The sequence below is a fragment of the Echiichthys vipera genome, assembly GCF_963691815.1.
Source record: "Echiichthys vipera genome assembly, chromosome: 8".
NCBI classification, from domain to species: domain Eukaryota; kingdom Metazoa; phylum Chordata; class Actinopteri; order Perciformes; family Trachinidae; genus Echiichthys; species Echiichthys vipera.
Genome location: NC_139833.1, coordinates 2,643,635 through 2,658,617, shown reverse-complemented (window position 1 = coordinate 2,658,617; position 14,983 = coordinate 2,643,635). Strand labels below are relative to the sequence as shown.

General features: G+C 45.9%; 1 protein-coding gene across 1 annotated transcript; it reads right to left on the bottom strand.

Moving 5' to 3' along the window:
• Positions 1-8,824: 8,824 nt before the first annotated feature.
• Positions 8,825-14,983, bottom strand: gpatch4 (G patch domain containing 4). The gene is made up of 8 exons (XM_083917922.1): positions 14,868-14,983; positions 12,414-12,492; positions 12,252-12,325; positions 12,043-12,135; positions 10,762-10,878; positions 10,369-10,484; positions 10,225-10,275; positions 8,825-10,122 (listed from the first exon to the last, which is right to left on the bottom strand). The coding sequence occupies exons 2-8, from the start codon at positions 12,490-12,492 to the stop codon at positions 9,315-9,317; spliced, it is 1,338 nt and encodes a 445-aa protein (XP_083774048.1). The 5' UTR covers positions 14,868-14,983; the 3' UTR covers positions 8,825-9,314.

The window sequence follows — 14,983 nt, the reverse complement described above, 5'->3', positions numbered from 1 at the left end:
TGTACTTATATAGCGCCTTTCTAGTCATCTGACTACTCAAGGCGCTTCACAGTGTCTGTCACATTCACCCATTCACACAGACATTCACACTGATGTCAGTGGACATCTACACACCATCTAATCTGATCTAACCATTCACACCACATTTACACACCCATGCGCAGCACGGGGAGCAATTTGGGGTTCAGTGTCTTGCCCAAGGACACTTCGACATGTGGACCAGGGGGAGATGGGGATCGAACCACCAATCTCTCGAACAGAGGACGACCCACTCTGCCACCAAGCCACAGCCGCCCTTGAACACATCACTATTCTATCGATATCTCATCTCATCTCATCTTAAGCCTCTTATCCGGGGTCAGGTCGCAGGGGCAGAAGCTTTAGCAGGGGACCCCAAACTTCCCTTTCCCGGGCCACATTAACCAGCTCTAACTGGGGGATCCTGAGGCGTTCCCAGGCCAGTGTGGAGATCTAATCTCTCCACCTGGTCCTGGGTCTTCCCCGAGGCCTCCTCCCAGCTGGACGTGCCTGGAACACCTCCCTAGGGAGGCGCCCAGGGTTCATCCTTACCAGATGATCCTGAACCACCTCAACTGGCTCCTCTCTCTAAGGGAGACTCCAGCCCCCCTCCTGAGGAAACACATTTCGGCCGCTTTTACCCGCGACCTGGTTCTTTGGGTCCTGACCCAGCTTTCAGGACCACAGGTGAGGGTAGGAACCAGGACTGAGCGGTAGATCCAGAGCTTTGTCTTCCTCTGCTCTCTTTTGGTCACAACGGTGCGGTAGAGCGACTGCAGCACCGCCCCCGTTGCTCCGATTCTCCGGCCAAACTCACGCTCCATCGTCCCCTCACTCCTGAACATGATCCCGAGGTCCTTGAACTCCTTCATTTGGGGTCATATGTCCTGTGTAATTACACCAGAAGTAATGATAGTAGTATATCAGTGTTTATGTTGATCATAAGAAATAAGTCACCGCTATTCAAAGAAAAGGAAGTGACCGTGCCAATACATCTTTCATGCGACAATAATGACTTTAATATAATTACAACTGTGATTTGAAATTGTGTATTTTCTCTCATTAAGCAGATGGTGAAGCAGCTGCACAGCCTCACTTCCCTGCGCTGGTGGCGTGTTCGGGGATACTCTGCGTCCTCGTGCTGGCGATGATCGGTGCCGTCGTCTACAGTGAGTTTCATGTCGACACACTGAACAACATCAATGAGTGATTACAGCCACTTCCATCACTGAGCCCGTCTGGGAGGTTTGCATTGTGTGACGAGTTCAGCTCTCTGAACCGCGCCTTCTGCCATTGATGGAGTTGGTCTGGATTTGATTATTTATTTCTGTTTTGATCTTTTTTTGTAGTGCACTTTGACACTTAATGATTTTACAACATGGGAATCAACGTTGGGTGGGAAATCAGTCTAAACGATGTCAGGGTAATGGAAAATAAGACTTCTGGGGGCGGCAGCAGCTCAGTCCATATGGGACTTGCCTGGGAACCGGAGGGTCGCCGGTAGGAGTCCCTGTGTGGACCATGTATGGAGCGTGGACTAGTGGAGAGGTGCCAGTTCATCTCCTGGGAACTGTTGAGCAGGGCACCGAACCCCCAACTGCTCGGGGCGCTGATCCATTGGCAGCCCCCTCGCTTTGACATCTCTCCATTAATTGCATGTATATAGGTCCTGTTTGTGCATGTGTTTATTTTGGGCCTGTGTGTGTGTGTGTGTGTGTGTGTGTGTTTGTGTGTGTGTGTGTGTGTGTGTGTGTGTGTAACCTGTCTAATAATAATAATAGCAGAGTGAAAAAATTGAATTTCCCTTGCAGGATTAATAAAAGTAACTCTTCTTCTTCTTCTGATAACGCCAAATGCCTCCACTGATTGACTGATGTCTGGGCTTCTTCTCACTCCCACCCCAGTCAGCGTGGTGTTGAACGGACAGAGAGTGAACCTCAGTGACCTCACAGCAGAAAATCAGCAGCTGATGACGGAGAGGAGCATCTTAAAGCGAGAGGCCGAAGAGCTGAGCAGAGTCACAGGGAATCTCAACTGGACGCTGCGTTTCATCCTGAAATTTAACATCTTCCCAGTGAGTGACTTCTGTGTCTCGCTGCGTTAAACATAAAGTATGTCTCGTTCTAAAGCCACAAATATTATCTTACTGTGAGGTGAGATGTTACCAGTTGAGGTGGTTCAGGATCATCTGGTAAGGATGAACCCTGGGCGCCTCCCTAGGGAGGTGTTCCAGGCACGTCCAGCTGGGAGGAGGCCTCGGGGAAGACCCAGGACCAGGTGGAGAGATTAGATCTCCACACTGGCCTGGGAACGCCTCAGGATCCCCCAGTTAGAGCTGGTTAATGTGGCCCGGGAAAGGGAAGTTTGGGGTCCCCTGCTAAAGCTGCTGCCCCCGAGACCCGACCCCGGATAAGAGGCTGAAGATGAGATGAGATGTGAAAAGTAAGTAGGGATGATTAAGGGTACGGTACCTCAGCGTGTGTTCGTGCTCCGCTCTTTATCCAATGAAAGATGAAGACAGGCCTTTGAGGTTTTTACTGGAGAAACTGTGCAACTGTAAAAACTAGTTGGATAAAGTACCAAAAAAGGCATTTTAAGAATAATTACAATATATCATGTCATCCATATTAACATCAATGCTGTCAACACATCCAGGACCTTGCTTCAGTCCAAAGAAATTATTATTATGCTTCAACGATTTCAAAATATGCCCTAAAATCTCTTTAATTTCCATTTTTAATGAGTACTATCACCTGAGCTGCTCGGACGGTCTTTAACGTAAAAGTAAAAATGATCAAAGACCACTTTTAAAACTACCTCCAAAAACACTTGAATGTGTTTTAACGATTTGTGGCCCAAGGTCCAGACTAAACAAGTGTTTAAGTATAACACGCAGCATGTTTTAAACTATTTTAAACTATTTTTTGTATTTGTGTCTTTAAAATATCTCATCTCATCTTCAGCCTCTTATCCGGGGTCGGGTCTCGGGGGCAGCAGCTTTAGCAGGGGACCCCAAACTTCCCTTTCCCGGGCCACATTAACCAGCTCTAACTGGGGGATCCTGAGGCGTTCCCAGGCCAGTGTGGAGATCTAATCTCTCCACCTGGTCCTGGGTCTTCCCCGAGGCCTCCTCCCAGCTGGACGTGCCTGGAACACCTCCCTAGGGAGGCGCCCAGGGTTCATCCTTACCAGATGATCCTGAACCACCTCAACTGGCTCCTTTCAACGCAAAGGAGCAGCGGCTCTACTCCGAGTTCCTCACGGATGCTGAACTTCTCCCCCTCTCTCTAAGGGAGACTTCAGACCCCCTCCTGAGGAAACCCTTTAAAATATCAGGTTCTAATTTTGCTCCATTTCTCGGCTTTTTCCATGAACGCAGAGTGTCGGCCGTGTCAGCAGGGCTGGACTCTGTTCCAGGAGAAGTGCTACCTGTTTTACAACCAAGACGCTCCTTGGAAGACGTGGGAAGAAAGTCAAAAGCTCTGCCGGGGGACAGCCGCGGATCTGGTTGTTATTGACAGTCTGCGTGAACAGGTGATCTCCAAACACCACACACACAAACACACACACACGCCACAGAGAGGTTTACGGGGAAAAAGGTTTCACGCAGTAAAAATGTCTGAGTGTTTAATGTCTGATCAGAGAAGAGTGACCGTGTGCATGTTTGATTATCTGTCAGGAGTTCATCAGTGATCACATCAAATCCTACTATACCAGAGCGCACGGGTACTGGATGGGCTTGTATGACACCCAGGACAGGAAGTGGGTGTGGCTCGATGGACGTAAAGACACTCTAGAGTAAGAAAACCTCTTTTTTTCCTCTCAAGAAACCTTTGAATGAACTCATCCGAGCCTCATGAGCGTCCGCCAGGTCTCACCTGACAACAGACAAAACATCATGAGCCCAGTTATATGTAGAGATGCACCGATGCCATACCCGGTTCGGATACCCGCTCCGATGTTGACCAATTAGCTGGATGGGGCCGATCCAGCATCCCGATCCAGTCAATTCCTTTTTATTAAAATCATAAACAGCAGCGGGTAGAAGCAGCCGAAATGTGTTTCCTCAGGAGGGGGTCTGGAGTCTCCTTAGAGAGAGGGGGAGAAGTTCAGCATCCGTGAGGAACTCGGAGTAGAGCCGCTGCTCCTTTGTGTTGAAAGGAGCCAGTTGAGGTGGTTCAGGATCATCTGGTAAGGATGAACCCTGGGCGCCTCCCTAGGGAGGTGTTCCAGGCACGTCCAGCTGGGAGGAGGCCTCGGGGAAGACCCAGGACCAGGTGGAGAGATTAGATCTCCACACTGGCCTGGGAACGCCTCAGGATCCCCCAGTTAGAGCTGGTTAATGTGGCCCGGGAAAGGGAAGTTTGGGGTCCCCTGCTAAAGCTGCTGCCCCCGCGACCCGACCCCGGATAAGAGGCTGAAGATGAGATGAGATGATATAAACAGCATTAAAGTTACGATCTGGTCACTTCAGTTCCGTGTTTGCATCAGTGGTTAGGGTTTTATATTACATTTTAAAATATCTGTTTGCACTTCACATGGAAGTGTTTGCCTCTAATGTACATTTTGTTGGCGCGGCAGTAGCTCAGTCCTTAGGTGACTTGGCTGGGAACTGGAGGGTCGCCAGTTTGAGTCCCTGTGTGGACCATGAATGGAGCGTGGACTGGTCGCTGGAGAGGTGCAAGTTCATCTCCTGGGCACTGTCGAAGTCCCAACTGCTCGGGGCGCTGTTCGCTGGCAGCCCCCTCGCTCTGACATCTCTCCATTAATTGTATGTATATAGATCCTGTCTCCGGTGTGTTTAATGAATTTCCCCGTTGCAGGATTAATAAAGTAATTCTTCTTCTTAATAAATAATATTAAGTACATTTATATCTGTGTTCATTTGTTAACACAGGCTAAATGTTTATGTGAAGCCTGATGCCTTCACTCACACAGACAGGTTTACGGGTTAGGGTTCGGATCAGATCGGGTATCGGACGATACGCTCAGCCCAGGGATCGGATTGGATCGGTGAAAACTGGATCGGTGCATCTCTACTTATAACTGTTTTTAGGAACTTGAAATGTCACTGATACTGTATCGTCTGTTTGAAGGTACTGGATGACGGAGCCGCTCGGTGACTCTGGTCCGTGTGCCCTGATGATCCCAGAGAGGGACCACACGGCCAACTGGGACCCAGCAAACTGCATCATGAGGAACAAGTTCATCTGTGAGAGCGACGTTCTGATAAGGTCCAACTAATACGCTGACGTGTGTGTTTTCTCAAAGGGTTTCTGGTCCTTGTCTTTCATGCAAAATGACATTTCCAAAACAATAATATATTAATAAATGTTGATTGAAATTAGCCTGAGGATGATTTAGCATTCAAGCGTTTTGTCGACCTGGACTCTTCTTTAGATGTCTGTTTGAATCCTCTTATCCGGGGTCGGGTCTCGGGGGCAGCAGCTTTAGCAGGGGACCCCAAACTTCCCTTTCCCGGGCCACATTAACCAGCTCTAACTCGGGGATCCTGAGGCGTTCCCAGGCCAGTGTGGAGATCTAATCTCTCCACCTGGTCCTGGGTCTTCCCTGAGGCCAAAATACGACTCACAACATAAGGAAACTTTAATGATTTATTAGTGTAATCAGCGTTAATTATGGCTTTTTTACGGGGTAGACCCTGAGCTTTATTTCCAAATATCAATGTTGTTCCGCGTATCATTAACTTAAAAGGACGTAAGACGGTGGAACATGGGAAGTGTTTCTTACAATGATCAGAAATCCTTTGAAAAGTTTGACTGATGCAACGTCCACACTGATGCAACAGGTTTGAGTTCCTGTGGCCGACTGCGTGTTGTGCACGGAGCCTGGTCTGACACAACCAAGTGTCAAAATATGTTCCTGTTCAACATGACGTCGTTTTTAAGCTCCTTGACTTTTCACCTTTATTTTTTATTGTTGTTGTTTTGGTAGCATGTTGAGAAAGTGTGGTATTCAACTTCAAACTGACAGGAGACTAAACGCACTGTACATATGAAGAGCTCGTTTCCACAACGAGCTAAAAGACAAATTAAAGAAAAATGAGTTTGAGCCACTTTGCTGTTTACAGGACCTTTTCACTGCTTCATCAGTGTTTCTGCCAAATCTCTATATTTCCTCTTTAAAATGGTCTCAAGATGCAGTTCCTTTCCAAACCGCGACCAGCACCAAACCTATTTTTAGCCTAAATGCGATACGTCCTCTCGACCAATCAGAATTCAGCGAGCGTTCTATGCGATCCAACATGGCGGCGCTCTGAAGCGGGAGAGTTTTTTGTGTCGTCCGTCCGTTCAACACGTTCAGACTGAGTGACAGTGAAAAAAACGACCAAAAACAGATGAAAACACCACAAAAATGTGACAAAATTACTTAAAACAGATGCAAAATACCACAAAAAGTGAAAAAAACGACTAAAAATAAATGAAAAACACCACAAAAATGTGACAAAATTACTAAAAACAGTTGCAAAATACCACAAAAAGTGAAAAAAAAACGACCAAAAACAGATGAAAACACCACAAAAATGTGACAAAATTACTAAAAACAGTTGCAAAACACCACAAAAATGTGACAAAATTACTAAAAACAGATGCAAAACACCACAAAAATGTGACAAAATTACTAAAAACAGATGAAAACACCACAAAAACTTGAAAAAAACGACTATAAACTGATGAAAACTCTCAACCAATCAGAATTCAGTGAGCGTTCTATGTGATCCAACATGGCGGCGCTCTGAAGCGGGAGAGTTTTTTGTGTCGTCCGTCCGTTCAACATGTTCAGACTGAGCCATAAAAAACATTTTGACAAGATAAAGTGAATATTAACCAAATATGTGGGTAAAAAGGTAAACAATGTAATTTCCTGAAAACTATTAAAATGGATTTATAGCGTTTTGGAAAAGAGCTCCTCAAATGTGTTTTTTCTGAACAGGGGGAAGTAGGGAAAGTGCCTGGGCCTCCTCACTTTACACCCCGGCCTGATTTGGCGTCACAACGTGGGCGAAACCATTACAATATTATTATTTTTTAGCTTTGAGTTAAGCTAATATCCAGGTAAATATAAATGTGTCATGTGTCAATCAAGAAGGTTTCACATGTATTCAGAATCATTAATCAAGTTTAAGAACGTTTTAAATCATCATAAAAATACAGTATATTTAGTTTTGGTGCCATTTGAACGTCGGCATCTAAAATCTGAAGAAAAGAAAAAAACCCACAGGTGAAGTTTGTGTTGCATCATTTCATTTTTAATTGGTTTCATCTATAATTTCATGTTTTGTCTCCTTCCATTAAAATCATCACTGTTGTAAAACACCTTCGAAGCGAGTCATTCATGATGCAGAAAACTATGCTGAATATATCATTTTTACTCTAAAATGCATGTAATGGTCACACATCACAAACAACTGACTAATCGTTTTACAGCTTTGATTATTTACGTCCAAACTGACAAATGTCAAGACTTGATTGAGTCTCAGTTTAGTCGAAAGTGGCAGATTCATCAAATCAATGACTTGTAGCATCAAAGTAAAACATCCACTGCTTCAGTTGAACACATTTCATGTTTTGTTCTTCAGATTTCTGCATCACCAGCAAATAACACTGATTTCATCTCATTTCCTCCTTCACTCCTGCAGCAATTCATCAACTCAGCAGCTCTGATACACTGATTAAAAATGTGATATATTGATATTTTGTTACTGAAGATAAATGCACTGTTAGGGCGCCCTCCCACTGTGCCTCCGTCCCGGGCTTTAGGGTACTTGTCCCCCCTCCCTCTCCCCCCCCGCGCCCCAGCCCCGTTTGTACTCACACTGCCTGGGCCGTACGTCCATACGCCATCACGCCGTAACACGTCACATGCATTGATCGCGTGTGTGTGGCTTTGTTTCCAGATCTTTCCGTAGACCTCTGAGTTTTTGTGCGTCTTGTCGACTGTTTTTGAATCTTTTCATCGACCAAATCTGCAGTAAACACTCCACCTCCGCATCACACCAACGTGAACCTTTCACCGCCATTGTTTGAAATGTCCGCGCATGGTCCCTCCTCCTTTTTTCTATGTCTGAACAGGCGGACATAACGCTACTGCCGTAGGGCTCGTGCTCGTACACGTGTGCACGCTCGTGCTCGTACATGTGCAAACGGCTCCGCTAAAGCCCACCTCTTTCAAGCGGGCCGTGGACGGCCCGCTGGCCGCAGTTATGCGCGGAACGGGTCCACTCACACTGCTTAAAGGTACTAGGCTTTAGCTGAAAAAACGGTTTTGGCCCGGGCCAGAAGGACAGCCCTAAGGGCGCACTCACACACTCACCTCTCTCACCTCTCTCAGACTGTCCACAGCCCGTCTGAGAGAGGTGGGCTTTTGTAAAGCGCGTGCGCACGTGTACAAGCACGAGGCCTACGACGGTTCTGAGGGCATTTCCTGTGCGCCTGTTTGGACATAGAAAAAAGAAGGAGGGACCATGCGCGGACATTTAAAACAATGGCGGTGAAAGGTTCACGTTGGTGTAATGCGGAGGTGGAGTGTTTACTGCAGATTTGGTCGATGAAAAGATTCAAAAACAGTCGACAAGACGCACAAAAACTCTGAGGTCTATGGAAAGATCTGGAAACAAAGCCACGCATCGCCATGACGTCATCAATGCGTGTGACGTGTTACGGCGTGATGACGTATAGGCAGCAAGAAGCATTCTCCGAGGCCCAGGTAGTGTGAGTACAAACGGGCCTGGAGGGGGGGACAAGGACCCTAAAGCCCGGGGCACGGGACGGAGGCACAGTGGGAGGGCGCCCTAAACCTAACTGGCACCAAAGCAACTGTCCACGTTTCGTAAGATGATGCCAACTTTTGCACCGAACTTTCCGTACGATATCCTACAAACCTGTTCATGAGAATGACACCCTGAGAATCATTAAGCCGCTCCTCCTCTGTCTGCGTGTGTGTTTGTTGTAATCTGCGCTTCTCTCGTCTGTTTTAGCTGTTCGGTAAAAAAACCCAAAAAGAAACGTGTCACGTGTTGGGGAACGGTCTGTGAGAACCGTGTGGCACTTCTCTTTTTGGGTTTTGAGCACCTTTCACAGGCAGAAGAGGCCCAGGCGCTGGAGGTCATCACCTTATTACTGATCTGTGTAAGTAAAGGTATTCCCCGATCATCCAATCAGAGAGCGCAGCCGCCATAAAGTCCATGTTCCTCACCCGCGCTGATTACAGAGAACTTCCCCAATCGGCCAAGACAGACGTGTTCATCAGTGTCCAGAGTGTTTGTTAAACAGATGCTACTCTTTGGACTTCTTCTTTTTCTTCTTCTTTGGAGGAAGTGCCTCCTCGTCTGTGGCGTCATCTAGAGAGGATTTGTCCTTTTTACACTTTTTCCTTTTCTGCTTTACTGCCGCTGCTGCTTCCTCTGTGACTTCTGCTTCCTCCGACGTCACTACAGCTCTTCTCTTTTGGGTTTTTGGGGGGCGGGGGCAGTCCTGGACCGGCTCCGATCGGCTCGGTTCTGTATCGTTACTCTCTTCCTCAGCGGGTTTACTGTGGTGTTTGGAGGACTTCTTCTTCTTCTTCTTCTTCACTTGTGTGTCGGTGTGCAGCTCCTCCGGACTCTTGCTCTCTGCTGCTGCAGGTGAAGGCGTTCGTTCTCCTTCATTGATTTTCTTCTTCTTGCGTTTCCTCTTTGTTTCGTGAGAATGCTGCGCTCCACCGTTATCTTCACGGATCACATCCACCTCAGTGGAAACCTCAGTTATATCCTCTGTGTCCTCGCTGGCTTTCTTTTTCTTCTTCTTCTTCTTTTTGGGTTTAACATCCGTGTCAGCACTTTCAGACACTTCATCAGCATTCAGCTCCTGAACGCTCGCAGCGGACATCTTCTTTTTCATCTTTTTGCTCAGCGAGTCCTCGACCGTCTCCTCCTGCCTCTCTGCTTTCTTCTCGGCTGACTGGGAGGTCGGTGGAGTCGGTGTGACACACGCTGGCGGAGCACTTGCCAGTTGGCTCTTCTTGCCATATTTAGCCATGAACTCGGCCTCCTGCTGCTGCAGCCTGGCTAACTTGGCGCTCATGGTTAAGCCGTGCCTGGCTCCTCTAGAAAAAAAAACACAACAGAGATGAATCAGAAATGAGATCCTCTTTTAATACCAACTTCTGAAATATTACGAAACACTACAGTTTTATGAGTGAACGTACTTGTGAGCCGTCCGTCCTCCGCAGGCCTTCATTAGATCAGCGTCAGAAAGCCTGTCGACAACCAGTCAGTAAATCGTACAGCGCTGCAGCTTTTGATACGGAGAAAAATCGTTAAATAAAGTCTGAAACAAAAGAAGCTTTTACTTTGTGGTGCTGGAGAGATCCAGTTTCTGGTCGTCCTCCTCATCCGAGCTGCTGCTGTCGTCGGAGCTGGAAGACTTTGGCTGTGGCTGCTCCTCACCGGACAGCAGCGTGGCCGACTGAGACAGAAGCGCGGTCGTCAGTGTCAGTTCAGAGCACAATCAGTCATACTTGAAAATGCCATAAATACACAGAAATGTCTCTGTAGAGCACGTTTGTAGCATTTTAATTGAACATTAAAGGATAATTCAAGTTATTTTCTACTTTTTTAATCTACAAATGTGACGAAAAGAAACCAAACCAATCCTACGATGTTCTGCCTGTCTACTGAAAACCTGACACAGCTCACGCCATTGAATATTTGCCCAAAACATGAGAAACAAATGAACGAGTTACCTTGACAAAGCATCCGTAAAGTTTGTCTCTAGCCAACGTGGCTTTCCGTGGCTTCTTGTTGGAGATGGTTCCGCCCTCTTCATCTTCCTCCAGCGTCTTCTTCAACTGAATACCGTTCTGGATCACACAGGAAACACGTGACCTGCTGTCAAAGACTGAACCCGCTCACTCACTACTTAACAAGCGAGGAGGAAGTAGCTTAAACTTCTAAGCTCTCCACCCGGCGGTGCAGGGAGGAGGACGTACCACCGGGCTCAGGGACGGCTCCATCCCTCAGGCCTAAGACTTTCAACTCTTGGGAGCATCACTATTGTTGCTTTACCTTGTTTTACACATTTACTACGTCCCTGTTGAAGTACAGTTTTTACTTCTACCATAAATATAAGTCCAGGATGATGTAGAGCGAGTGTGTTAATATTGCGAATCACAATAACGACCTGCTCACTCGGCATAATCACACTTATTACACAGCTCCACACTAAAGAAATCAATAATGTGACACAAACTATTGATGTCAGCGGAAAGCTCTTTTTTTGCCACAGCTGACGTTTTAAATTAACCGCACGTCTTTCTGTGGATGGAGGGACGTGGTCCTTCTCATCAGAGCTGCGTCTCTGCACTATTTTATGTCTTAGATTCTCTTTTTTCACTTGTGGGTTTTCTTTTAACACAGATTGAACGAGCATTGTTGGAGGAAGCTTGAGATCTGGAGAACTAGTTGTGACGAAGTCCAACTGTTTCGTCGCTTCGCGTCGCATTTGAACCAATCACAGCAAATCACACCACAGCCGACGGCAAACTAACACATATTGTGTGCCTGCGTGAGACTACTGCGTCTTTACCAGCAGGTGGCGGTAGTCTGTCGCTCACCGTCGGCCCAACTTGGACCTAACCGTCAGTGTGGTGTGTCCCTGCCCTAAGACTTTCATCGCCAACGACTGCTTCTCTGTGATTGTTGAGCATGTGACAGTGAATAACTTGACCTTCACAGTTTGAGAACATAAAGAGGGCTTTCATGTACGTTTCAACGTTGTTGCTTTGAGCCTCTGAGCTGCTCGTAAAATTATTAACCAGACTAAGTAACTAAAAATACAGTGTTCCCAGTCATGAATCAGCATTTTTATTCAAATGCTTGGGTAAAGCCGATAAAGTTCCTCATTTTGAAATCTGTCATCACAAAAATAATGTACATAACTCCACTTCTTACTCCCTTTTTAATTCAAAATGCCCCCTGATCATGTTGCGTTCAGGTGACTGTGAGTGTGTTCAGCTGTGGTTTACCTGGTCGGACTCCACCTGCAGACTGGAAGACGCCTTATTGAAGACATGATCCCACCAGTGGAAGGTGAACTGCTCCCCTTCCTTGTGACCGACCTGGGAGAGAAGAGTCAGCACGTGAGTCTACAAACTCACAGACAACGCAAAGTTTAGAAGTTCAGCAGGGAGGAGAGCAGACGCTGCAGACGCTGCAGAAGCCAAATGTCACTCACCCCTCCTTTGTCACATTTCACTTTGACCTTGATAGCCTCCGATATGCCGTTCTCACTGCGCCCGAGGCCTTTACCTGAGGACAGAGCGGTCTGGATGAGAAATGGGAGTCGGACGCACCGCAGCGGTTGAACGGTTGCACAGAAGAGATCATAGTATCTTACCGTGTTCCCAGCCGTGACGCAGGAGCTGCTGCTCTGCGAACTTCAAGCCACGACTTTTCTCCAGCGCAACTTCTGCCATCTGTGCAAAAGGCAAATGATTAATTTAGTCTCATCTCATCTTCAGCCTCTTATCCGGGGTCGGGTCTCGGGGGCAGCAGCTTTAGCAGGGGACCCCAAACTTCCCTTTCCCGGGCCACATTAACCAGCTCTAACTGGGGGATCCTGAGGCGTTCCCAGGCCAGTGTGGAGATCTAATCTCTCCACCTGGTCCTGGGTCTTCCCCGAGGCCTCCTCCCAGCTGGACGTGCCTGGAACACCTCCCTAGGGAGGCGCCCAGGGTTCATCCTTACCAGATGATCCTGAACCACCTCAACTGGCTCCTTTCAACGCAGCAGCGGCTCTACTCCGAGTTCTGTTTCAGACCTCGCTGTTTTTTTGTCCCCTTGTGACAAAAAAACGCATCTGAAGATTTTGTCTGACAGGTCACAACTCTGACGTAACGCTCTGAGGAGGACGTTTCTGTGATTTAAGGGGTTTCACGCCACAAAGACAGTGAACTGCTTTGCTAGAACAACTTACAGAAAGAACAAAGGCAGCAAAGTCAAAGCAGGACTTGAATCTCTATCTAAGAAATAAAGAACTGATCACAGGATCAGGACGCGGTGGTCGACTAAAACATATATTCATGCTCAACGTGCAAAAACATGTTTCAGTTTATGAATGTTTTAATGTTTTAATGTTTTGAGCTTTAAGACCTTGGAACAAGTTGGATGTCTAAATCTTTCTGCCTGTTTCACTTTTTCACTGTGAAAACCTTTGATACGGAAAAATATCCCTGGTTTAATCAAACGTTACAGTTTTTAAAAGTAGCTTTACAAAACTTCTGTGAGGAGAATAATCTGCAAGTTTGTAATTTGCTGATTTTGTGTAGAAAAGTACTAAAAATTACATCTGAAACAATTAAACTTTTTATTTATATACTAGTCGATCAATTGAACAATAATCGACAACGACTGACATTCGATTCATTTTTAAAGTAATTAAACTCCACATAATATAAATGAACCAATTTGATAACATCCCTTTGGGCTCTTTTACTCATTTACCACTATTTATATTTAGTAACTGATTATTCCAGTAAATAATTGGAAGTTTAGGCAAATAGAAATAAAAATAAGCGTAGACCACCAACATTTATCACAGCCCTGTTCCTCTGCAGCTACTGTAACTTGTTTATGTCATTTATTTATTCATCACTTTGTGTGTTAACTTGCTACTTCACTACTGTAAATGTGTTTTATACTCTGTACATAGTTTATTATTATATATTGTTAATGCAGCAGCCATGTGCACTATCCTCTGTTGCTGCTGTAACACTGTAGATCTCCTCACTGTGGGGCTGATAAAGGAATATCTTATTTTACTTTATCTTACCCAGAGGTGTTTTACTCATCTTTTCAGCAACACCACTGCTGACTCTGAATACTTTTAAACAGATCTCTCTGTGTTTGAAGTTTGAGGTTGAGTTTATTTGAAAACAGGGAGAGTGCTCATTAATAACCTTACTGTAAATGCACCAGAATGAGCCAAAAGGGCTATTTTTCACCTGTCGTCCCTAGACAGATGTTAAAGTCACCCTACAAACACAACAGAATATAAAATAAAAATAAAAGATTAAAATTACAGACAGGGCAAGCTACAAAAAATCCAATTTCCCCGTGTGGGATTAATAAAGTAGTTCTTCTTCTTCTTCTTCTTCTTCAAAACATGCACAGCAGTTAACAAACATGACAAAATAGCATAAATTTAGAAAACATCATTCATCATCACACAACAGCACGCAGTGTGTCTGTGTGTCTGTCTGTGTGTGTGTGTGTGTGTGTGTGTGTGTGTGTGTGTGTGTGTGTGTGTGTTTGTGTGTGTGTGTTTGTGTGTGTGTGTTTGTGTCTGTGTGTGTCACCATAGCATGCAGAGCAGAAGCACAAGTACAGAATGCATGCAACACAATAACAACAAGAGCACAAAGAGACAGCACGCAGTGTGTCTGTCTTATTGTGGTCTTTGTGTGTGTGTGTGTGTGTGTTTGTGTGTGTGTGTCTGTGTGTGTCACCATAGCATGCAGAGCAGAAGCACAACTACAGAATGCATGCAACACAATAACAACAAGAGCACAATAAGAGACAGCACGCATTAAAAAGAGAAGATGGCTGCAGGTTCAGGAACACTGTGTCACGTTACTGTCGTGTTGTATGCAGGAAATTAGCGTTCATTGTGATTAAACCACACTGTAAAGTTCTGCTCTGACTGACAGGACTGAGTTGATGCTAACAGCTAACAGCTAGCCTAAAACCCCAAAGCTAAACACCCCCTAAGAACCAGTCGCGTGCATTCCCGACCTTTCGTCAGCTCACGTGTTCACACACGTCATGAATAATAAATAAAACAATAACTTACCTCTGGACGTGTTGTCTCAATAAAGCTGCGTCACTAAACCTGAAACAGCAGGAAACAACAACAACATGTATCTACAGTTAAAATGCGGCAGCCGCAGCTAGCCATGAGGTTCCGGC